Source organism: Monocercomonoides exilis, assembly GCF_001643675.1.
Source record: "Monocercomonoides exilis strain PA203 chromosome Unknown scaffold5-2102611, whole genome shotgun sequence".
NCBI classification, from domain to species: Eukaryota; Preaxostyla; order Oxymonadida; family Polymastigidae; genus Monocercomonoides; species Monocercomonoides exilis.
Window position 1 is genome coordinate 1556835 of NW_027150550.1, and position 24602 is coordinate 1581436.

Here is a 24602-nt window from a genome sequence, read left to right on the forward strand (position 1 = left end):
TTAACAGTTTATGAATTAATGGGCTCTTCAGCCTCTAAGCAAGCCGCTGAAGATTTGCATTCTTCAAATTTTTCTTTACCAAATGTTCCAGTTCAAGGAGTGGAAGTGAAAATTTCTGATAAATTTTCTCAAAAACCTTATTTCAATCATGTGTATGTTGTTTGGAGTGTTCGCCATCCAGGATCTGATTGGACAAAAGTTTCACAGGGATGGTATGCACACATTATATATTTTATGATGTCATAATAGAAATAAAGTTATTATATCCCTACAAGAGCTGACGTTGGAGCAATTCTTCGTGTTGAGATTTTTAGGCAATTGTATGTACCAGAAAGTTCTGTTAGTGCTTCATATGACACGGCAGACAAAACAACACAAATCATAGAGTTTGAAAAAAAAAAAGCAAAAATTCGTAAAGCCATTTTACCCCATTTGAAAGATGATTATGATCGGTTGCTTCTCTTGACTCAAACATCTGCTCCCCCATCACAATTTGCAAATATGAAATTTAAATCTTACCAGGGAAATGACATAATTGAATTTGTTTATCAATCTTTTGATGAAATCGAAAAAACAGTTGATTCAACAACGATTTATCAACAGACAGCTGAAAAAGAAGAATTTCGAGATACTGCAATTTCAGATTTTTGGGAACCAACTATGCATGATCAGATTTATGCGTTTTCGAAGCATATGGAATTAATGTTTTCCTCAGAATCAAAATTTCCAGTGAGATCTTTAGATGAAGAGTGGATGGGACCACTTTACAGAACGATCATGCCCATGCTTCCTCGACTTTCAAAAGCTGCTATGGAACCTGAAAGCACCCTATCAACTTTGTTTTCTGAAGATGAAATTTTTGGATTTGATAAGAATTATTATGTGTGCAGCGAAGATCATCTGACTGTCATGAGCTGGGATTGCGAAGAGCCAACGTTGTTTTCGAACTCTGTCGCATCTCTTTCATCGTTTTCTGCGGTGCTGGCATCAAAAGCCGCATCATTCTCGTCCATATCGTCCATGCCCTCTGCATTCCCAGGCTACAGCTCCGAACAATTCAAAGGAAATGCCTGTGATTTTGCAAGAGGCAACCTCCCAACTTCGGGAGAATCTGCGTCATTCAGCTTCCTGTGCCCGCCGTGGCCGCTGCGGTGTGCGCAAATCGCGTCCATCATCCTGAGCCGTCTGCCAGACATCGTCTCCCTCCAGCGCATCCCAGTCGGCGGTGTTGCTCAGCTCGCACGCGCCTTGTTCTGCCAATACGATGGCGTCTGCGCGACAGTTTACAAACCAGACAAGAATAAAGTGAAAGGCGAAGCTGGTGAAAGGGAAGGTGAGAGAAGAGGGAGGAGAAAGGGGGCAGACGAGGAGCAGAAGAGCAAGGAGCTTGGATTTGATTCGGCTTATTCTTCTATTGGATCCAATGGAACATCAACGACGAAAACTCTGCCATCACCATCAATTTCTTCAACTTCTGCTTTTTCTCCCTCCTCGCTCTCTTTAAGCGGTGTTGGCTCTTCTCTTCCCTCTGCAGCTAAACGAGGCTCTCCTCCTTCATCATCATCTTCTTCTTCAGCAACGGGCACAGGCTATTTCATCCTCGACGATAATATCTCATCTTCATCATCATCTTCTTCTTCATCTTCTTCTCCCTCTGTTCCAAATGCAACCACACCTTCCTCTCTGCTCTCCACTCCTTCTGCTTCTGTTCCTCTGTTCCGCGAGTCGTCACAGCCGTATTCGCTCGACGTGTACGAAAACTGGGCCAACTGCATTTTCTATCGCAGGGGCAGAGTCCAGGCAGCATCTACGCCTTATTCGCTTGACATGTTTGAGAAGCCGCTTTCGTATTTCTTGCCGGCAAACAACACACAGGGAACGGCGGCTGAAAAAATGAATGAAGGGAAAATGGAGAAAGAGAGGGAGAAAGAGAGAGAAAGAGAAAGAGAGAAGGAGAAGAGCAAAGAGAAGAAGAAAGAAAAAGAAAACAACGAATCAAAGGGAAAGCCGTTTTTCGGTTCGAAAGGAGGGAAAGGAGGCAGAGACAGCGACTATTTACCGTTTTCTGACACTCTTTTTGATGAAGACACCAAAAATTCAAAGACAAACATGCAAACAGGTGGAACAATGTTGGAACAATTCAGCAGCGATTCACTTGTTGCTCCGTCTCCCTTGATGTCAAATGCACGTCTTTCGCCTCAATCAACTGCATTGTCTTCCTTCTCTTCCTCTTCCTCTTCTTCTTCCACATCCACAATCACATCATCATTATCCTCTACCTCCTCTCTTTCCCCTCCTCCTTCTTCCTCTCTCTCCAGCCGCTCCTCAGGACAGCACTTCTCCCGCACAAACTTCAATCGAACACGCTTGTGCGACATGAGAGCGCTCGGCATTGTTTTGCGCATCGACCCAGCTGTGGGGCCGATGCAGGCGCCTCCGCTGCTGTCACCGATGGACGAGGTGGCAGCGATGAGTGCGATGGAGAAGTATGTGAAGAAAGGGGCAGAGAAGGAGAAGATTATCCTGCGCCGGATGAAGATCACCAGCGAGAAGGAGCGGCTGATTGACGAGCTGCTGGCAGAGGAGGACAAGATCAGGCAGAGGGAAATAGCAAGAGAGAAGGAGAGGGAGAGGCTGAGGATGATTCGGATGTTCGATGAAGATGCATCAGAGAAGGATCCGCTGGATCCGCTGCCGATGCTGGGGCTGGACATTGACTCAGAAACAACGACGACAGAGACGAGCTCTGAAGGAGAGAGCATTTCAGAGGAAGAAATGGAAGGGGAAGGAGGAAGAAGAAGAGAGAGAAGAAGAAGGAGGAGAGGAGGAAAAGGGGAAGAAGAAGAAGAAGATGATGACGATGAGGATATGTTGAGGTTGGATTCAGAGTCAGAGATGAGCGACAGCAGCGAGGAAGAGGAGGAAGGATCGAGTGAAATGGAGTATGAAGAAGGAGGAAAAAGAAGGACAAACAGAAAAGGAGGGAGGAAAACGAAAAAGAGAGGGAAAGACAAAGGAAGAGGGAAAGATTATGGAAAGGGGAAACTCAAAGACAGAATGAAAAGGGGAAAGAAGGGCAAAGAGGTGGAGTTATCAGAGTCTAAATACACGGACGATGCGAATGGAAGGCGAGAAGAGGAGATTCTGATGGAGTATGCTGAGAAGGAAGAGGATAGAGGCGTGGGGCTGAGGAGAAAGAAGAAGAAGAACGACATCAGAAACCAGCTGGAAGACATGCGGAGTCTGTCTGACAGAGCAATTATGGACATGGACTCACTCATATTTGAGCAGGAGGAGCGAGAAAGAATGAAAAGGAGGAAGCAGCTGCTGCGCATGGAAGGGGAGCAAGAGACGCCGGAGGAGAAAGCAGGAAGGAAGAAGGAGACAGCCAATGCGCGGCTGAGAGGAGAACAGGTGATTACAGAGCTTGCAAAGGGGGTAATTACATCAGCAGCGATTGCAGTGAGAGAGAAAGACGGGGTCGTACAAGGAACTGAGGATCAGATGAAGAGGAGGGACGAGAGAGGAGCAAGTGGAATTGAGATGGCTGGAGCAGAAGGAGCAGACGAAGCGAGCAGAGCAACAACTAAAAAGGGAGAAGGGCCGATGTACTCACATGCAGTCGGAGGAGGTGCAGTGCCAGAACTTTTGGCTGGAGAAGGACAAGGAGTCGAAAGCGGAGGAATTGGAGTGGGAGTTGGAGTGGGAGTAGGGGTAGGAGGCGGAGGAAGTGGAGGAGGAAGCGGAAGAGGGGCATCGATTGTGGAATCGTCAAGGCATTCCTTGTCACTTGCGCATTCGCTGAATTCACCGCGTGCCATCAACGCCTCGAAGGAGCAGATTGCTTTGTTTGGGGAAGTGACAGAGCGCACAACCCGCCTGTCGCACTGGAGACACGCGCTGATTGCGCCCAATGCGCCTCTACGGATGCCCACGCAGACTGTCCACACAGCACTGGCAGGAAAAGTGCTGGATCCGCATCACTTGCACGTGGCTCACGGACACGCTTTTATATCCTCAGTGGCAAGACACTACACAGGCGGGAGGAGGTTCTTTGCGACGTCTGTGCTGCTCTTTGGAGATGGCAGCTTCGGAGAAGATGTGCGTTTTGTGCAGACGATGAACCTGATGCGGACAATTGTGTTTGTGCTGACGCAACTCACAGGATGCACCACAACAATGGAAAGAGCATCAGGAATGGCTGAGTCACCTTCGCTTGCGGCAGTATCCCAGTTCGGCTCTGGAAAAGGATATGGATTGATCAGCCCAGCTGTGGCGAAGCGGGTGGGCAGGGACGAGAAAGAGCGCGAAGGAGGGATGGAAGAAGAGAACTGGTTAGGAAGAGGAGGAGGAGGAAGAATCAGCAGCACCAGCAAAGGATTCGCTACTGATCATACCAGCTGGTCTTCCTGGAACGCCAGTGCCACAACGTCTTCATATTCAATGACGTTTTTCCCTCCTCACCCAGTTCATCTGCGCCTGCCGATCATTCTGTGCGGCTCGCTTTCGGCAACGTCGCTGGACTCTCCTGTGCTGCGGCTGATGATGCGGGGCATTGAAACATCGCAGCACCCTGCGCTGAGATTCTCGTGTGTAACAAACAGCATCTTACAGCAGCCGTCGTTTGTGCACAGCGGAATTGAGCTGAGAGACACACACAGGAGAAAGAGGTGGAAGAAGAGCTGGAGAGAGAAAGAGGCCGAAGGGTGTGTGGATGAGATGCTGATGGTATGCAAGAAGAGGGACAGGCTGATAGCGACGGAGCAGTTGCTTGCAGAGGAGAGGAAGAGAGAGAGGAAGAGAATAAAGGAGTCGAGAAAAGAGAGGGAGATGATGATTGTGTACCTCAAAGAGAAAGAGAGAGAGCGAATCAAAGAACTGGAAAAGGAGATAGGACGGGAGCTGATGACCAAAGAGGAGAGGGAGGCGCCTTATCAATACTACAACCCAGAGCTGGAGAAACTGGAGCCACACTATTCAATCGCCATTGGGTTTGGTGATCCAGACATCGCCCTGAAACTACAGAGCCGGAAGCCTTCGTATCTGCCACCGCGCAAAATGTACAAGCCGCCGCTTAATTTCGCAGAACAGGCAACAGAAATATTCGAAAGGGAGGAAGAAATACAAGAAATAAAGAGAGATTCTGGTTTGAAGGAGGCAGATTCGACTAATTCTTTGATGATAAAAGGGATGAATGAGTCAGATAGATCGTTGAATGCTTCAGCTGATAATGCGTTGTCTTTTGAGAACAACACTTCTGAAGCAAATAATGGAATGGGAAATGGTGTTAATTACCAAAACACTTCATTGACAGTCACACAATCCTCAAATCTTCCTTTGCCTCCTGATTCTACTTTGTCTTCTTCATCCTCCTCCTCTTCTTCTTCAGACACACCTATTTCAGCCGAGACAACTTCCAATGAACTTCTTCTTTTCTCTGTTCCTGAAGTTGCTCCTCTGTTCCCCACGTCACTTCACCCTGCTTCTGCCTACACTTCAATGGGCTTCTCTCCTCTCGAATCGCCTCAGTCACTACGAACGCTCAAAGACTCAACTGCAAATGCAGAACCAACTATTTCTCCAAGCTCCAATTCTCTTTCTCTTTCTCTCCCTCTTTCTTCTTCGACTTCTTCTTCTTCCAATCCATCTTCTTCTACCTCTTCTTCTCCTTCTTCCTCTTCTTCTCTCTCTCACTCTGCCCTCAACTTCATCCCCATCCGTCACAGACGTAGGCACCACAACTGCTGGGACCCGCTTTCCATTGCGGAAGCCGCAGAGTCGCAGCTGCTCCCCTTCGAAGGCAGCATCAAATACACTTTCCCGTTCAACCACCCATTCCACAAAGTGAGAGACCCAGTTCTCGTCCCCATCTTCGACAATGCTGTGGACTTTGGACAATATTTTGCACCTTCCCTTATTACTCCCTCAGAAGACAGCGAAAGATTCTCTGAGTCTGCAACTCCTGGTACTTCTCTACCGATGATCGAAATCCCCATCCTTCCGCGCCTGCCGAATGACAAGATCGGTTCGTGGCTGAGAGAAGGAGCAATTCATCCGCAGACAGCAAAGATGGTATCTGACTTCTTTTCTTCGTCATTTTCGTCGTCGTCGTCTTCTTCTTCATATTCACCTTCGACATCAAACACCTCTTTGAATTCCAATTCTTCTTCTTCTTCTTCATATTTTGTCACACCCACAATGCAACACATGGCTGTGCGTCCGATCGTGTCTCGTCTGGCGTCTGCAGTCGGCTGGGGCGCTGTGAAGGAGTCAGTCAACGATGAATGGGACGATCGCTTACAACCGATTTTCACTCTGTCACCACGTGATGCTGTGGTGCCATTTGAGCAGCATGTGGAGAGGAAGCTTCATCGTATTTTCAAAGAGAATGAGAAGGAGAAAGAGAAAGCGAAGAGGAATGGGGAGAGAGTTGGAGGAGGAGGAAGAGAAGGAAGAGGAGGAGATGACGATGGTATCTCAGCTGGAGTTCGATTGGACGGCATTGATGGGCTGGTGAGCGTGGTTAATGCTCATTTGAGCAGCGAGGAGAAAGATCGGATGCAGCTGATGAGACAAAGTCAACCTTTGACAAGTCATTCGTTGCCCAGTCAGTATTTATCACCAAAACAGCAACAGATGCACCAGAGAATGGACTCCACAACATCCACCTCTCTTTTACTGACTCCCCAAAGCAGACACGCAACATCTCCTTTAATCAGCTCGCATTCGCTTTCTGTGCGATCATCTGCTGGTTTGTCTCCAGTCTCACAATCGTCAAGGCAGTTTCTGCTGCAAGAGCTTCCCATCCATTCAGACTACAGAAGACACCCAACTCTACCATTTGGTTCAGACACGGTTATTTTCCGTTCGGCGCTGTTGTTTGTGGACAGCTGGACTTCGGTGACACAGGCATCGCCGCTGCATACGCTGTACACACCAGCAATAATTAAACAATCTCAAATACCAGACAGAGCAGGAAGAAGAAGCAAGAGCAGGAGTAAGAGCAAGGGTGAAAGTGAGAGTAGAAGTGGAAGCAGAAGCAGAAGCAGAAGTAACAGCAGAGACAGGAAAACAGACAAAATCAGAATTCCAAATCTCACTCCATCTCAATCAGTTTCAGACAGAAATGGAAGCACCGACACGACAAAGGCAGATAAGCCAAGAGAAAAGAAAGTGGATGACGTTGGCATAATGTCCTCACCCAGTGATTATGTGATGGCCACACAGCAACTGCACCCTATCCTCATTCGAGTGCCGCGTGTGGAAGGAGAGAAAGAGGTGAATCGCACCGAAGGAGAAGAAGTTCCCCACGGGCCGATAACTTCCTCAGCGTTCGGCTCATCTCCTCAGAATAAGTCTCCTTCAAAGAATTCAGGCAATGGCAATGGAAGTGGTAATAGCAATAGCATCAACAATGGATTGAACAATCTTCACGTGCCAAATGGCTCGATGATGACACCTGCACGCAAAACATCCGCAACAAACGGACCATCACAAGCACAACAGACCACGCCTTCTTCGCAGAATTCTTCATCTCGCCATTCATCGACCACAGACTCCCCCAGTTCGAATGCATCGCGCACGGACAGCACAGACACTACAACAAATTCATCACTCAGCTCAGCCACAGCCGCGGCGCTGCTTCCTTTGTGTCTGTTTCCCTGTGCCCATCGCCCTGTGTTTGTGGTGTACCACCGGTTCTGGGAGGATGACAGAGTGTACAGACACAGAGTGAACGAGGCGCTGAAGTGGGAGAGCTTGAAGAGAGAGGAGGAGTTTGAGGAGAGGATATGGAAAGAGAAGATGGAGTCGGAACGATCTTCGCAGATCAGCTCAGAAAGCAGCGAAAAGAACAAAATGTTTGTTTGAAGAGGGTTATTGTTGAATTAGATGAATTTCGAATCTTTGAGGAATAACTTGCAACATGTGTGATTATCTTTTTTGATGTGCTGTGCGTTTTCTATTGAGCATTTATTTCAGGCAGAGATAAGAGATTTACCTGAAGAATGTGTTATTTATTTATATTTTGTATCTATTTGTTTCATGATCCTTTTTTTAATTTATATATTTCCTTTTTTTTTTAAAACATCACAAAGCGAAAAAAATGAAAAATAATTTGATATTCTTACTGAAAATTAAATATATTTGGATTATTAAAGGAATTAGGTGATGTTTTGTGAATTGTGTCATTTTTCACTTTGCTTCAAACTCAAAAAATAGATTTGTCGAATGAAAAGAAATCCAAAAATTCACAAAGAAAAATCTGAACACAGCAAGAAACAGTTTTCATTTTTCCTTTTCTTCTTTTCCAACTGGATAAAAGTCCTTGCTTAGATAATTTTAAAATCACAATTTTCAATTTTGATTTCAATTCAATCTCATTTACTTGAATAAAAAGAAAATAAAAAGATTATTTTTTAGATTTCGTTGCTAAAATTCCATGTATTACACGTCGCGTTAATTACTAATGAAAAAATTTTTTAAAAATACAACATTTTCACATAAAATTGCCGTTTGGAAATCAAATCCAAAAACAGTAAAAACAATGAGTTGAACAAAATAATTGAATCGCGCAACATTCCTTCAAGATACTTGAGAATCCAATAATTCATATGCTTTTTTCACATCGTTCAATAACGATTCATTCAATTTATCTTGCATTTCTTTTGAAGAAACAAGTTTAGATAATAACTGAGGATCAGGAGTTGTCGAAGAAGAAGATTGCGCAGAAATCGCTTTTCGAATCAATGGATGCTGCTTTGATAAATCGTAACTTAAAGATGCGCGTGAAATGTCATCGACTTCGTCTTCTTCACTAAATTCACCAGTTTCATCTTCGTTTGATTCCGATAAAGGAACATTTTCTTTTGATTTAGAATCTTTAATATCTTCCTCCTCACTTTCTTCTTCTTCTTCCTCTTCATTTTCTGATTCTGTGGAATTTGTTGCGGAACTACCTTTTGAAGATTTCGAATTTATTGAAGATAATAATTGGGCTTTCAAAGCTTTCGCTGTTTGATGTTCCGGATCAAGCTTTAATACTATAGAAAATTCAAAAATGTTTAACACAAATATCACAATGTTATTTCATCATTCTTCATATCTGACAATAAAAAGACAAACTTTTATTTACATCATTAAGCGCATCTTCCAGTTTGTTGTCCGACAAATATCTTAGGCACTGTTCAAAACGTATGATATTGCATTTAATAATTACAATATAATTCGACAAACTTGCTGCAGCAAATCTAATGGAACTTTTTCACTCATCTTTTCGTAACCCATTAAAACTTGAATATATTCTTGAGAAAAGCTCAAAACAGAATTTTTGTGCATCGATTTGAGAAAATAAAAAGCAGATGAATGTTTTTAAATTGAAAGAAGCAGATGTCAAAAATTTTCTTTATGGGAATATTGTGAATAAATAAATGGTTTTTGAATGGAAAAGACAATAGCTTCATTTTCTGCACATGCACTTTTGGAATGCATTGTGGGAAAAGATTACAAAGATAGAAAAAATCTTGAGAATTTTTCATTCACAAACGTTACTCCAGAATATTTTTCATCTTTGAAAGTATTTTTGCTTGGCATTTTGAACAAAACAATTGTCGACGATATTTTAAGTGACACAAAAGAAATGTTATTGCTGTTTGAGTGCGTGTCTGAATATTTCTCTTTTGCACTTGAGTCAAAACAGTTAAATTCACAACTGATTTTCCAACAAATAAAAAAGAAATCGCAAAAAAAATTGAATTCATCAACAAAAAACTTGCGCAAGTTTGATGCTTTTCCAATTTCGTTGCGTTGTGCACTTGAAAGTTGCAACTGCCTTCTTCTTTTACTGATAATCAATGTAAATTATGATCCTCAGAAAATGCGAAATGCAATCAACAAAATCATCCAATTTCTTCACATTGCCATTAAAGATATAGTTGTTTCAAACATTTTAAAGGAATATAAATTTATTACAAAACAGAAGAGCAGAATCGATCAATATTCAAATAGCTTTACATTCGAATTCTTAAAATCTGTATCAGAAGCTATTGTAGAAACGCTTTCTCATTTGTGCGCATTTATTTCTTATCATCATCTGGACGATCTTCAAGTATCACACCTTCAGACGGTGATTCTTTCATTGTTTAGTTTTGGAGGATGGAATTTAACTTCAAGTTCGAATGCAGATTTCAAATCCTCGTCAAAAGAATCACTAAATAAATCGTCCAACTACATCATGTCAATATTTTCTCAGTTGTTACAACCACTTCAAAACGAGGGAATTACAATTCTTAGCTTAATGTTTACAGAATATCCTTCGCTGAGAGATGGACAAATTGAAGATTTATTCCTTATGATAGTTCAGTGGAAGGACTATGACAATCTAAGCTTAGGAGAAGAGCGCACTGTTAGTATGAACGTTTCAGTGAAAGCTCAAGAACAGTTTTACAGTACTCCTCCTCCTCTTCTTCGAGCACTTCTGACTATGGTTCAATCATCTTTCCGTGTCCGTGCTTTCACTTATGCTCCATTCTCAAATGCACAGGACGAGTCATTTTCCGGTCAACAAAATGCAAATGAGTTGGAAAAAGGTGGGAAAGAAGAAAGCAGCCTTATTGTTGAAGAAGCAACTATCTCAAAGTCAGACTTAGCAATAGATGATTCTATTATTAAAGTTGAATCTGAACTTTTGCTGAACAAAAAACAGCGCAGAGGTACCTTGAAGGAAATTGTTGCATCACTATCTCGTGGAATCAGCATGATTCTCGACTGTTGCGGTATTTCAGCTCAAGTAGCTCTAATGAAAATGAACAAAAAAGCATCCAATGAAGAACAAACTAAAGTTCATCCAAAACAAAATACAGATTTACAGGCTTTATCCACAGCTATTCCATCATCTCCTTCCTCCTCTTCTTCGTCAGCATCATCATCAACCTCTTCTAATGAATCGGATGTTCTTCCACCAAACTTCACACCTTCCTCGAGTCTGTGCCGTTGGTACCGCCGCTGCCTTTCACGCCTTGTAGATACGCTGCTGAGCTGTCTGCATCATCCTTTGTATCCTTCTGCACAGCTCTTTCTATTTCTCATTGCCAGTCAGCTTAGTGAGTCGCTAAACGCCTTTCGTGGAGCTTCAAGCGGAAATGAGGCAAAAGCGAATCAGTCGATGTCAAAGATAGCATATCCGTTTGGCTCTTCCGTTCCTCTTTCTGGACAGTGTGTTATCATTGAGACAATGAAACAGAGGCATTTCTTGTATCTCCTCAACCGCATTGCACATTCGGTTGATACTGCAAAACTAGCAGGAGTTCAGCACTCGGACAGATTAATGAAAAAAGCTGAAGAGAAAGAAAAAGAGAGAAGCGAAAGAGAGAATGAAATCATTTCTGAATGGAGAAGTCTATGTAATGTTCGGTCGCGTGAAAGCGTAGTGAAGAAAAAAGGCAAAAGCAAACATCATTCAGAAGACTTTGCTTCTAATGAAAAAGAGAAACTTTTTATTTCAGATTTGGATTCGTGGAAGCAAAGACAAATAAAAGCCGAAAATTTGGAAGAAGACACAAAACAATCAGTAATTTCAACAAGAACAGAGGAATTGCAGAAAAGAAGACTTCTTTGCGCTGTCTGTGGTCTTCCTCTGACCACCACACAACCCTGGCGATATCAAACTGACGGAATTACAGCGCAGTCAACTGCCAACAGGATGTTTGCTGATGCTTTGCGAAGAGAAGAGGCAAAGAATGATGAAGCATCAATGCTTGTCCCAGAATTGGATAACTCAGAGCGACTTGCTATTCGAAAGCCTTCGCAAAAGAAGATGGCAAAGAAGAAAACAGGATTTTGCTTGCTGTGCGGATGTGCACTGCATCTGTGCTGTGCTGGTATTGACGATGGAAGATTGGAAGGAGAAAGCGAAGCAAAGGATTTGAACACCATCTGTGATGCTTGTGCTTTTCTTTATTGCAAAACTACTCCGGTTTGTGGTTATGAGCTGATTAATGTTACGCACTGCGAATTAAAAATTGAAGATGATGATATGAATTCCACAGAAATGGTGAAAGCATCAGAAAATCATTCAGAATACAAGTGCAATTTTGTGAGTTCTGGGAATTTTTCTGTATCAAATGCGTTTTATCATCTGCTTCTGCTTTTGGATTTGATAAAAGTGTATGTTACAAAAGAAAGCTCGCAATGGTTTGAAACTTCAAACTTTCAACATTCTTCAGATGCATCAAGCACATCAATTGATTCGATTCCTCTTATTGCAGATTTCGGAAAGATGTTTGAAGGAAAAGAAGAAAAAGAAGAAAAAGCAATTAGAGAAGATAATGATCGTTATTACCACAATTCAGATAAAGAAGAACTTTTATTTGATGCATTGTACAAGTATTTGTGCACCTTGTTTCATCAAACACAAAATAATTCTGAAAATAACGGATTTTTGTCGTTTTTAGCAAATTCATTGAGCTTTTCAGCTTCCATTTTGAGTATTTCATTGTCAGCATCCACACATTCATCTGAATTGAAAAAGGAAGAAAAAATCGAATTTTCTCATCAACTTCGTCTTTTCCAAAGATTTGTATCAACAATACACGATGCAGTTGATGATGAGAATGAGCACATTCAAGAATACAAAGCAGGCTCAGCTGCTTCTGTTCTGACTCATCCTCCTTTTCTGCATTCAATTTTGAATGATGCTGTTTCAAGCCAGTCTGATTCAATTGACCAGTCAAAATCACCAGACACTTCGATTCTCAGTTTGACAGATAAAGATTCAAAAGAAAAAGCAATAACTGTTGTAAACGATGATGAAGAGGAAGAGAAAGTCAACAAAAAACATAAACGCAAAGAAAAAAAGCATAAAAAGAAGCAAGCGAACAAAGATGATTCGTTTTCAAATCCACAACAAGCCGAAAAAGAGGGGTTTGGATTTGACTTCAAGTTGACTTCGAACGAATCTTCATCATCAGCAATAGAAGAGGCATCAGCAAATTCTTCAGATGCCAATTTAATAAAGCAAAAGTACGAAGCTGATGAACACTCCACATTCATTCCATTTCCTTCCACTTTTCTTATGCCAGTTCGTCCTCTCATTTACGACTTCTCTTTTCCTTTGAGCCAATCTTCATCTTCTTCGTCTTCTCTTATTTCAACCACTTCATCATCATCATCATCGTCATCATCATCTTTTTCATTCACATCAACTTCTTTTCCAACCATTTCAACATCGCCACTTCTCCGCTCTCAGCTTTCTCTATTCCCAACATCTCTTCTCAGTTCACTTTTCACTCCACTCTTCATATCACCACTTTTATCAGCCATGAATTCAACCACTGTTTCATTACGAGCAGAAGCAGTGAAGTCAATTGCTCAACTTTTTGATGCGGATCCTTCTTTGATGAACGAGAAAACATTCAGAACAGATTCAATTTCTGATAAAGCATCAAAATTGTTTGAAGGAGAAACTAAGACTGAAGAGCAACAAGCAAAAGAACTCGAAAATTCAGAAGAGAAAAAGGAGAATCAGCAGGAAGCTCAGCAGGAAGAGAGAATAGATTTCAATTTAAAAGTATTTGTGCTGTCACTTGTGCGCGATAAATCAGCCACTGTGCGAGATTCAGCAGTGACTGTTATTCAAAGAAAACTTCTGTCACATCTTGGAGCGTTTATAAGAAGTGATGATGCTTCTGAAGAGAATGAGAAATGTTCTGATGAATGGTGGGAATTGAATGTTCTTTCGATGTTGGTTGAAGACAAAACAGTAATTGTTAGAAAAAAAGCGATGAAAGCGCTTGAATCATTTGTGTTTTGTGCATCAGATGCAGTGAACAGGCAACAATTAACAGAAACAATAAGCTTCGATCTGGATGAAAAATCAGTACAATATGCCCTTCAGCGCACTGTTCACGATCTTTTCAGGGAATTGGAGCTAAGTGAACATTTAACTCAGGACGAATTGAATTCAACACTCAGACATTTCATATTTCTTGGAACTCTTCCTTCTTTTTTGAATGCAGATTATTTGGATGCTTCAATTCCTTCATTTTACAGAGAATGGAAGCTGCTTCTTTCAGAAAACGATGAAGAAAGCGAAGAAACAGATTCAGACAAAAACATTAACTTCGATGAACTTTGCATACGCTTTGTTGATGCTGTAGAATTATGTGACGAAACAACACTTGTTTCTGATGACTGGTGGAAGCAGCAGATCCAAACAGCCTTTCCACACTTGACAGCTTCCTTCGATTCAAACATGAAGTCGATGCAGAAGCTGAAAACACACAGAGAACGATCACTTTTTGAGCAGAAGCGGCAGAAAGAGGCACTGCATGTCAGACAGTTTGGAGATGCTCTTGTGAAGCGAATGCTTTGCATGAAGAAGGTGATACATGAGATTGAGATGGAACAAGAAGGATTAACCGTCCGTGAAGGAGACAAAGAAGGAAAAGAAGAAAAGGATGACTTCAAAGAAGAAGAAGAAGAAGAAGATAGAAATGAGCGAGATTTTGAGCGATCTTTCTCAAATACCCATCGGTCTTACCAAGAAATGAGTGCAATTTCAAAGAAAAAGAAAGGGATGGAGCAGTGCTGGACGATATTCCGTTGTATGTATCTGCTGACAACAGCTATTCCGATGCTGTTTGCAAAGCAATTCAATCTGTTACTGTCTTTTTTCATTGCATCCGAAGTATCAGAACAGCAAACAGGAGAAACTGAGAATCTCAAATGTTTGCCACTTGCTGCTGAAATTGTGCGTTTGATGGCAGTTGCTTCACGTGAAGAAGAATTGAGAGTTTTACAACCGTTTGGAAGTGTACCTAACGAAGATGTGAATGATTTGTCTGCTGAAGAAGATTCATTTCTTTCTTTCAATCACAAAATTTCTTCAGAATCGACTTTGTCACACACCTTTTTTTCTCAAATGCACAACGCATCTTCGATATTTGCTTCACCTTCGTTGGAAATGTTTGAGCTTGCACAGAAAAAACTTCTTCAGCTTCTTCCTTGTCTTCCACTTCAGTTCGCCATTTCACACATCAATTCTCCGCTCAAATCACCAGAAATCAGTGTTGTTCGCTGCTTGTGCGACATAATCATTCACCAGACACACAATCCTGCCCCTCTTCTTCGAGTTGTTTTGCTCTCGACTCTCATCCTTCGCCAATCTCAACCGCTTCGCAATGCAAAGTTTTCTCTTTCTCCTAAACAAATTTTTCCTTCCAGCTCTTCTTTAATGGCTTCCTCAAATGAAACAATTCTTCAAAAGACTTCAGATGTTTCTTTGGAGAACCAAGCACAAATGCAACCTCAGTTGTATTCTGCTCCTGCTCCTCTGTTGCCTGCTTTCTCCTTTTCGTCGTTTCCTTTGCAGACTTCGTCGACAGTGGCTGTTGCATCTTTTCGCATCAGAGCATTGATAATTTATTCTCTTCAGCTTATTTCAATCATTTGCCGATTTATCGATTTCAACGAATGTATGAGTGAAAGTTCAATCGAAGAGATGACAGAGGAAATGAGACCAATAAAAGGGAAGCCTCAACAACAAACAATCGAAAACGAAACAGGCGGTGATGTGAATGAGGATAAGTCACAAATTGAATCAGGGCAACATGAAGAAAAACTTCTTGAAACAAAAAAATCTTCCACTCAAAAGTCGTTTTGCGGCTTGGATTGCCGCAACTTTTATTTCTCGCTCTTTCGATTGTGTGTGTTTTATGCTTCTTTTGGAGACAGTCAAATTTCATCAGCTGCAATTGAAGCAACTGGGCATATCATCGCGCATTACCCAATCATCCTTCTGAAGGAATTCTCGAACAGCTGGAAATATACAGGGAGGTCATCGCTCACAGAATATCCACGCTATTTAAGCGGATTAAATACAGTAACTTCACAAAAATCTGAGGAAAGCAGCTTTTCTAATCAAGTTCAACAGATTAAAGAAGCAAACTGTCAAGGAAGTGCATCTTCATTCACCACTTGGAATGATCAGATCACCCGATGGCTTGTTCCACACGCTGATGACAACAGCACAAGTCTCAGTTGCAAGTCAACTCTGTTTCGTTTTGCTGAGCAATCTTCTCTTTCACCGAGCGTTGAAGTTAAAGCAGCACAATTGAGGGTCATTCTGATGCTGCTGAAAGATGATGAGGAAAAAGTGAAGTGCCAACAGAAAATGATTGCGTTGAGACAGGAGATGAACGCAAGGCAAGCAAGGAAAAGAAAGCAAAGATTAGAAAAAGCAAAGAAAAAAGCTGATTTAGCTGACCAGAAGAAAAAGAAAAAAGATGGAATAATTTCATTTCCTTTTGGCAAAAAGAAAAGCGGATTGATTTCACAAACAAATCAAAAACAGAATAAAGCACAAAAGAAGCAAGCTAACACAAACATCCAATCAAAGCAAAAAATGAAGAAGAAAACAGAAGCATTCCTTCAGTCAATGAAGACATGGCTTTCTGATTATAGAAAAGGAGCGAAGCAAACATCCAATGCACTTTTAAATCCACCCACATCTTTGCCGCTTTCACCTCCAATTTCTCCTATTTTGTCACCTTCATTAGAATCTTCGATATCAATTATAAAAAAGGAAGGTGAAAGAGAAAACGAGGAAGCGGGTGAAAATCAAACCCTGCAATCAGAAGAATCAGTTAAGGAAGAGGAAGAAGAAAAGCTAAAAATAGAAGAAGTGGAAGAGCTTGATCACAAAGATAAACAGATTTCAGAGGAGCAAAAATCTGAATCACATGAAACGCCAAAAGATTCTTCATTGCGCTCGGAATCTGAATCTGAATCTGAATCTTCTTGTTCTTCATCCTCCTCGTCTTCTTCTTCAAATTCTTCTGATTCTGATAGCACATCAAGCTATTCATCATCTACCAGTTCTTCTTCATCTTCGGTGACGTCATCGACTTTTTCAAAGATGAACTCTGCTTCAATTTCATCCTCATTCTTTTTAACACAATCTCGCAAAGGAGCCTTGCCATCTGGCTATTCTTTGACTGCTTCTCTTCTCCAGTTGCATCAAGAAGGGATTCGATGCTGTGCTCTTTCCAGACACAGTTCTCTTCGTCTTCCTGCTTTGCGCATTGTAGAAATTGGGCTGATGCAAAAAGTGGTTCATAGCGGCTTATTCACAAGCGTTGTGATATGTCTGCTAAGCGATCCAGATGCGTCAGTAGCGAATAATGCGTGGAATGTGTTGCTTGCATTGATCGGAATTAGAAGAGGACAAGATGAAGGAACAAATACTGGAGGGAAATGGAGTGATGAGCAGAAGAGAGGAAGAGGGAAAAATGCAAAAGCACAAATATGGAAGAATAGAGGAAGAGGAGTTGACAAAGATTGGTTGAAGAACAGAATGGGAATCGATGAAAATGGCCATGGAGGTATTTTTGATGAAACTGTTGAAAATAAAGAGAAAACATTAAAGACAAATGATTCGTTGAGTCTAATTGATCAAAAGAAGAAGAGTAAAAGAGATCAGTCAAGATTCAAGCAAGATATGGGAGATTCAATTGGATGCATCAATCTAAATGATATTACTTCGGGAATTATCCTTTCATACACGTTTCAGATGAGAGCGCTTGCTGAAAGAAATAATATTTTGATAAAAGAGAATCTTTCAACAATGGCTTCGAAATTGGCAGAGTCAAAATCGAAAGAAAATAATTCATTTGAAAATGATATGGAAACAAGTGAATTTTTGAAAGAAAAAGCAATTTCTCAAAAAGAAAAACATGTTAAAAATGTTTGCCGAGAGCTTTGCGTTTCATTACATCAGCTCACTAAACCTTCTGCTTCTGATTTAACATCTCCATCAAACAGGTGCACGTTTGCTGATTTGTTCATTTTACTCAACGAAATAAATTCACATCTTCTTAATCGAGTTTTTACATCACTTTTTGATTCGATGCAGAATGAATTCACAATGATTGACTCACTCAAAGAGGATTCAACGGATTCATCTTTAAATACAATGGCCAATCATCTTTCAAATAGCGATTGCATTCTGATTCGTTCGCTCCACTTTTGCTGTTATATTTTGAATATTGTGGGTTCTTTTTGCATAAATTCATCGAAAATCCCCAAACAGATTTCTTCTTTTCTGCTTCGTCGTTGTGAATTTCTCGTTCTCAAGCTGTCGCCAATTATTGAGACAGTCGAACATGTTGCAACAGTCAACAGCACAAAAGGTAATTTGCTTCTTTCATCTGTTTTGCTCACCAAACCAGAGTTTAAGAAGCAGCAAATACAATCTTCATCAGCCAATTCCACAATCTCAACTTCAGATGACGAGCAAGAGATAATCATTGCTCCGCCTTCTTTGATGAAGTGCAGTCATCAATTGGCTCTTTTACGTTCAGTTCTTATTCTGCGTCATTCAATTCACAATTCGATAAACAATTCAATTGATAGATCGAGTTATCCAACGAAAACTCCTTCTACGAATTTCAAGTCAGATCCATCTTCAAATGATGCTTCTTCATCTAAAATGGATAAACGGATTCCTCTCCGCAAAGCACCAACAAGATTTGAACTTGTTGGAACAGCTATTCCTTTGGAAGAATGGAGGGAGTTGCACATGAAGAGTATATCAGATACGTCTTATGAAGATTCAGAGGAGCAGCAAAATCAGCTTGATGATCTTTTTACTCAAAAGAATTTCAAAGAAAATTCCGATTTCTCCGAAAAGATAGAAACAGCACTGCAGTCTTATCTTTCTTCGGTTGACGATGCGGGAATTCTTCTTCATCCAAACTTTATTGAAGGATGCATAAGAAAGACTAAAGCTGAACTGAATAAATTATCTGCTTCATCTTTCAGCGGTGATGGAGAAAGAATTGAGTCGGAACACTCAAACAAAGACTCTCATTCAATTTTTGAAGAATCGGGCACATCTAAAAATGAAAGCGAATTAAGCAGATGCGAAGAGCTTTTGTCAGAGGTGAACATGCTTATGACACAAGAAGAGGCAAACGGGTTGAATCTTTCTATGTGCAGCGATGATGAGGAGATTGCTGAGGAGCCTGTTGATAACATAGGATCGCCAGTGCTTTCGCTACCTTTATCTCCACTCGTTGAAGATTCACAGAAAAGGAAAGGAAAACAACAAAGGAAAAATAAGAAAGGGAGAGGTGTTGAATCTTCTGAGACATCGATGGAAGAATATGATTGGGAAGTTGAGAGTGATTCGAGTGGATCTGAGGATGAAGATGAAGATGAAGACGATATCAATATCATCGATGAAAGCTCGGATGTGAATATTATCGATTCTGAAGATTCTGATGTTGAATCAGCATCTGAATGCAGAAGCGAACCAGAATCAAATAAAAAAATGAGTGGTGCAAAGAAGTCAAATAATAAAGCTAATTCGCAACCAACAAATAAACCATCAAAATCTTCAACAAGCAAAGCTTCAAAAAAGCAATCACAATCTGAAGACAACAAACCTCATAACCTTCACAAAATAGACTCAAACAAGGAAAAACAAAGAAAGCAGAAGAATAATGTCAATGACACATCCTCTTCAAAGGAAATTCAAACAAGAACGAAAATTAAGAAAGACAGAGCAAAAGTTGTGTTAGTCGATGATGACAGTTCAACTTCATAAAACATAGTTATTTTTAGCTTGTCATGTCAAAATTAGAAGTTACTTTTATTTTTTACAAATCTTTCTTTTTTGTTTGTTTTTTAATAAAAGAAATATGCTTTTATTTACATAAAGAATTTTAACCAAAAGTCTAAATATCTATCAGAAGTGCCTAAAAAATTTATGAATGCAAACTACACAAACACAAAAGATGATAAAAAATAAAAAAAAAAGTGAAGAAAAGATAAAAAAAAAAACTGAAACAAAGAGAAGTGGATGAAACGAATACAAGTTCAGAAAGTTACAGACAAAGCCAACCTCAAAAGGAACACCTATGAATAAATCAATCATTTCTGAATCCCTTTCCACAACTGCCAGAAAGAGACGCCAACTGCAGAGACACATAAAGCAAGATCAAGACATATGGATGTTATCATAATCTTCCGAAATCTGCTCATTTTGGGTTTTGGGCGAATCTGCGAAGCTAACTGCATATTAGGCTTCTTTGCAATTGTCACTTGTTCCTTGCAAACACCCGCTTTCTCATTCGGTGCGAATGGAGGTGTGAAAGAGAGCAGCAGCTTCTTTGGCTTCCATTTCCCCGCCTCCAACACTTTGTTTGGAGAGCTTCTGTCTTCTTCCTCATTCTCGTCTGTGTCAGAATCGGTGCAATTGTCATAATTAACCTCCAAAAGCACCCCATCTTCAAACAGATCGTTCTCTTCTCCGTTCACTTCGTTCAGATCTCCTCCTCCTTCTTCTTCCTCTTCCTCTTCCTCTTCCTCTTCTCCTTCGTCTTCAAATCCGTGTGTTTTATTGAATGCCATCTGGAACAGTCTGGATGATGGTGTGCCTCGCTCTTGAAAAGCAGAAGCAATCGGAGAGACCATCGAAAGAGTCGTGACACTTTTGTTCAAGCTCATCTGCTTTCCACTGGAAATTTCTCGTTCTTCTTTGCAGTCTTTCTCTTTATCATCATCTTTACTATTATTATTATTATTATTATTATTATCTTCTTTATCTTCTTTATCTTCTTCCTCTTCTTCTGCTGCTGCTGATCTTCTTTCAATGACTTCAATCATTCTTTCCTTCTTTTCTCTCTCTTCTTCTTTGTTCCTCCTTTCTTCCACTTCCACAACCCTTTCTCTCTTAACAGATTCATAAGCTTCCATTTCATTAGCCATTTCTGTTTCTTTGCAAACATTTTCTTCTTCTTTCCTCTTTCTGCTTTCTTCGTCTCTTTTCAATCGAAGTTCTTCTTCTTTTCTTTCTCTTCTCTCTTTCTCTTCCATCTTCAGCCTTTCCTCTATTTCTCTTTTGACTCTTTCTTTTTTCTCTTCAATTCTCTTTCTTTCTTCTTCTCTTTTTAATCTTTCTTCCTCTTTCTTCCTCTTCCTCTCTCGTTCTTCTTCTTCTTTTCTTCTTCTCATTTCCTCTTTCCTCTTCTTTTTCTCCTCTTCTTGCTTCATTCTAACTTCAATTTCTTTCTGCTTCTTCTCCTCTTCCTCCTCTTTTCTCTTTTTCTCCTCTTCTTCTTTCTTCATTCTCTCTTCTTCCCTCTTCAACCTTTCTTCCTCTTCCTTTTTCTTCCTCTCTTCTTCTTCTTCTTTCTTCTTCTTCTCTTCTTCCTCCTCCCGCTTTATTCTTTCTTCTTCCTCTTTTTTGATCCGTGCCTCCTCTTCTTTTCTTTGTCTTTCTTCATCTTCTCTACGAATTCGTTCTTCTTCCTCTTTTCTTATTCTCTCTTCTTCTTTTCTAAGCCTTTCTTCCTCTTCCCTCTTTAATCTTTCTTCTTCTTTCTGCCTTCTTTCCTCTTCCTCCTTTCTCAATCGTTCTTCTTCTTCTTGTTTCAGTCTTTCTGCTTCTTCCCTTCTTGCTCTCTCTTCTTCTTCTCTCTTCTTTCTTTCTTCCTCTTCTCTTCTGACACGTTCTTCCTCCTCCTTCCTCTTCTTTTCTTCCTCTTCTTTCCTTAATCTCTCTTCTTCCTCTCTCTTCAATCTTTCTTCCTCTTCCTTCTTCTTCCTCTCTTCTTCTTTCTTGATCCTTTCCTCTTCTTCTTGTTTCAATCTTTCTTCTTCCTCCTTTCTAAGCCTTTCTTCTTCTTCTTCTTCTTCTCGTTTTAATCTCTCTTCTTCCTCTGTCCTTATTCGTTCCTCCTCTTCCCTTCTAATTCTTTCTTCTTCTTCTTTTCTCAATCGTTCTTCTTCCTCTTCCCTTTTCAATCTTTCCTCTTCTTCTATTCGTAAACGCTCCTCTTCTTCTTTCCTTTTTCTCTCTTCCTCTTCTTTTCTTAAGCGCTCTTCCTCCTCTTTCTTCTTTCTCTCTTCCTCCTCCTTTCTTAATCTTTCTTCCTCTTCTTTGCGTTCTCTTTCTTCTTTCTCTCTCCGAATGCGTTCTTCTTCTTCCTTCTTCTTTCTTTCTTCCTCTTCTTTTCTTAATCTCTCTTCTTCCTCTTTTCTCTTCCTTTCCTCTTCTTCTCTCTTTATTCGTTCCTCTTCTTCCTTTCTCCTTTTCTCTTCTTCTTCCTTCTTCTTCTTCTCTTCCTTCAAACGTTTCAGCAACAATTTAGCTTCCATCATTTGCTTTCTGCTTATTAAAAATTCTTCAATTTTGGAAACGGCTTTCTTCTTCTTCCTCTTTTCCTCTTCTTCTCTTCTTATCCTTTCTTCTTCTTCCTTCCTCAACCTTTCTTCTTCCTCTTTCCTTATTCGCTCTTCTTCTTCTCGCTTTAATCTTTCCTCTTCTTCCTTTCGTTTTCTCTCTTCTTCGTCCTTCCTCCTCCTTTCTTCCTCCTCTTTTCTTTTTCTTTCCTCCTCCTCCTTTCTCAATCTTTCTTCCTCCTCTTTTCTTTGTCTCTCTTCTTCTTCTCTTCTTATTCGTTCCTCCTCTTCCTTTCTCTTCCTCTCTTCCTCTTCCTTTCTCAATCTTTCTTCTTCTTCTTCTCTCTTTCTTCTTTCTTCTTCTTCCTTGCGTTTTCGCTCCTCTTCTTCTTTTCTGAGCCTTTCCTCTTCCTCTTTCCTAATTCGTTCTTCTTCTTCTCGTTTCAATCTTTCCTCTTCCTCCTTCTTCTTCCTTTCTTCTTCCTCTTTCCGCTTTCTTTCTTCTTCTTTTCTCAATCGTTCTTCTTCCTCTTTCTTCTTTCGTTCCGCTTCTTCCCTTCTCAAACGCTCCTCTTCTTCTCTCTTTCTTCTTTCCTCCTCTTCTTTCCTCAATCTTTCTTCCTCTTCTTTTCTAAGCCTTTCCTCTTCCTCCCTCTTTCTTCTTTCTTCTTCCTCTTTCCTCAATCTTTCTTCCTCTTCTTTGCGTTTTCTTTCCTCTTCCTCCTTCCTCTTTCTTTCCTCTTCCTCCTTCCTCTTTCTTTCTTCTTCCTCTTTTTTCAATCGTTCTTCTTCTTCCCGTTTTAATCTTTCCTCTTCTTCTTTCTTTTTCCTCTCTTCTTCTTCTTTCCTTATTCTTTCCTCTTCCTCCCTCTTCTTTCTCTCTTCCTCCTCTTTTCGGATTCGTTCCTCTTCTTCTTTTCTCTTTCTCTCTTTCTCTTTCTCTTTCTCTTTCTCTTCTCGCATGAAATTCAACAAAACTTTAGCTTTTTCAATTTGCTTTCTGCTTATCCAAAATTCTTCAATTTTTACTACTGCTTTCTTTTCCCTTTCCTCTTTCTCTTTCCTCAATCGCTCTTCTTCTTCTCTCCTCTTCCTCTCCTCTTCCTCTCTCCTCTTTCTTTCCTCTTCCTCCTTCCTTTTTCTCTCTTCTTCTTCTTTTCTCTTCCTTTCCTCTTCTTCCCTCTTCAATCTTTCTTCCTCTTCCTTTTGCTTCCTCTCTTCTTCCTCTTTTCTCAATCTTTCTTCTTCCTCTTTCTTCTTCCTTTCCTCCTCTTCTTTTCTCTTCCTCTCCTCTTCCTCCTTTCTCAGTCTTTCTTCTTCTTCTCTTTTCAACCTTTCCTCCTCCTCTTTCTTCTTCCTTTCTTCTTCCTCTTTTCTCCTCCTCTCCTCTTCTTCCTTCCTCTTCCTTTCTTCCTCTTTCCGTTTTAATCTCTCTTCTTCTTCTCTTTTGATGCGTTCTTCCTCTTCTTTCCTCTTCCTTTCCTCTTCCTCTTTTCGCAAGCGCTCCTCTTCCTCCTTCTTCTTTCTCTCTTCCTCCTCTTTTCTAAGTCTTTCTTCTTCTTCCTTTCTCTTTCTTTCCTCTTCCTCTTTTCTGATTCGTTCTTCCTCTTCTTTCTTTCTTCTTTCTTCTTCCTCTTTCTTCTTCCTTTCATCTTCTTCCTTTCGTTTTCTTTCCTCTTCCTCCTTTCTCAACTTTTCTTCTTCTTCCTTCTTTAATCGTTCCTCTTCTTCTTTTCTCTTCTTATCTTCTTGTTCCTGATTGGATGTTTTTATTGTATCGAGTGAATAATTCGAGTCAGTTATGATTAAACATTCGTCCCCGTTGGAAACATTATTGGTGCAGATTTCATTTGATCCATTGTCGTTTGTGTGTTCAAAAGATTGTGACCGATTATTTTGAGCTATTTCCCTTATCATTTTCCATCCTTCTCCACTGCACGAGTTCTCGGGAATGTGAGAAAGAAAAATGTGCTTTTGCTTATTAAAAGTGACCGTAAAGAAAAAATGTGTTTCGGACGGAATGCTATCACCAATAAATATACTGCTATTTTCGCCTTCTTCCCAATTCTAATGAAGTGTTAAATTCGTAATTTCGAGAAATTCCAGCAAATAAAAGAAAACACACATCAAATGGAGAAATTTGAAATAATTTGAATTCAATTTTAATTCCAATTGGTATCCTGGCTGTAATAGAATCAATTGATAAGGTTTTTGCTTCAACCTCTCGATTTTCTTTCGCGCGTTCGATTTTCCATTGAAAAAGTTCATCACACCCTCCAACGATTATAAAATCGCGACTATCGCGTTTTTCAACAGAAAAATGTGCAAATATATGTGACATATGTATTGCACTTAAAATTATTAACCTTTATCTTTTATGATTCGCATATTTGCTAAACTTCAATCAAGAAAATAATGAA

The 24602-nt window shown here is 40.4% G+C and overlaps 4 protein-coding genes across 4 annotated transcripts; 2 read left to right on the plus strand and 2 right to left on the minus strand.

The window, feature by feature from the left end:
• On the plus strand, nt 1-8135 carry MONOS_17056 (uncharacterized protein). Its single transcript, XM_067869938.1, has 2 exons — nt 1-212; nt 258-8135. Exons 1-2 carry the CDS (start codon nt 19-21, stop codon nt 7867-7869), a joined length of 7806 nt encoding a protein of 2601 aa, XP_067734392.1. The 5' UTR covers nt 1-18; the 3' UTR covers nt 7870-8135.
• Nucleotides 8123-9285, minus strand: MONOS_4287 (uncharacterized protein; the record flags this gene model as incomplete). The annotated part of the gene is made up of 3 exons (XM_067874348.1): nt 8123-9041; nt 9124-9181; nt 9235-9285. The coding sequence occupies 3 exons, from the start codon at nt 9283-9285 to the stop codon at nt 8584-8586; spliced, it is 567 nt and encodes a 188-aa protein (XP_067734393.1). The 3' UTR covers nt 8123-8583.
• A 134-nt stretch (nt 9286-9419) lies between these two features.
• MONOS_4286 (uncharacterized protein) lies at nt 9420-19603 on the plus strand (the record flags this gene model as incomplete). Its single annotated transcript, XM_067874347.1, has 1 exon — nt 9420-19603. Exon 1 carries the CDS (start codon nt 9440-9442, stop codon nt 19601-19603), a length of 10164 nt encoding a protein of 3387 aa, XP_067734394.1. The 5' UTR covers nt 9420-9439.
• A 98-nt stretch (nt 19604-19701) lies between these two features.
• On the minus strand, nt 19702-24599 carry MONOS_4285 (putative Signal recognition particle receptor FtsY). Its single transcript, XM_067874346.1, has 2 exons — nt 24308-24599; nt 19702-24249 (listed from the first exon to the last, which is right to left on the minus strand). Exons 1-2 carry the CDS (start codon nt 24521-24523, stop codon nt 19930-19932), a joined length of 4536 nt encoding a protein of 1511 aa, XP_067734395.1. The 5' UTR covers nt 24524-24599; the 3' UTR covers nt 19702-19929.
• Between the last annotated feature and the right edge of the window lie 3 nt (nt 24600-24602).

Coding starts and splice junctions, on each gene's coding strand:
- MONOS_4285 (XM_067874346.1), bottom strand. CDS start 24,523: ATGTCACATATATTTGCACATTTTTCTGTTGAAAAACGCGATAGTCGC. Junction 24,250..24,307: donor TTCAAATTTCTCCATTTGAT/GTGTGTTTTCTT, acceptor ACACTTCATTAG/AATTGGGAAGAAGGCGAAAA.
- MONOS_17056 (XM_067869938.1), top strand. CDS start 19: ATGGGCTCTTCAGCCTCTAAGCAAGCCGCTGAAGATTTGCATTCTTCA. Junction 213..257: donor ACAAAAGTTTCACAGGGATG/GTATGCACACAT, acceptor ATAGAAATAAAG/TTATTATATCCCTACAAGAG.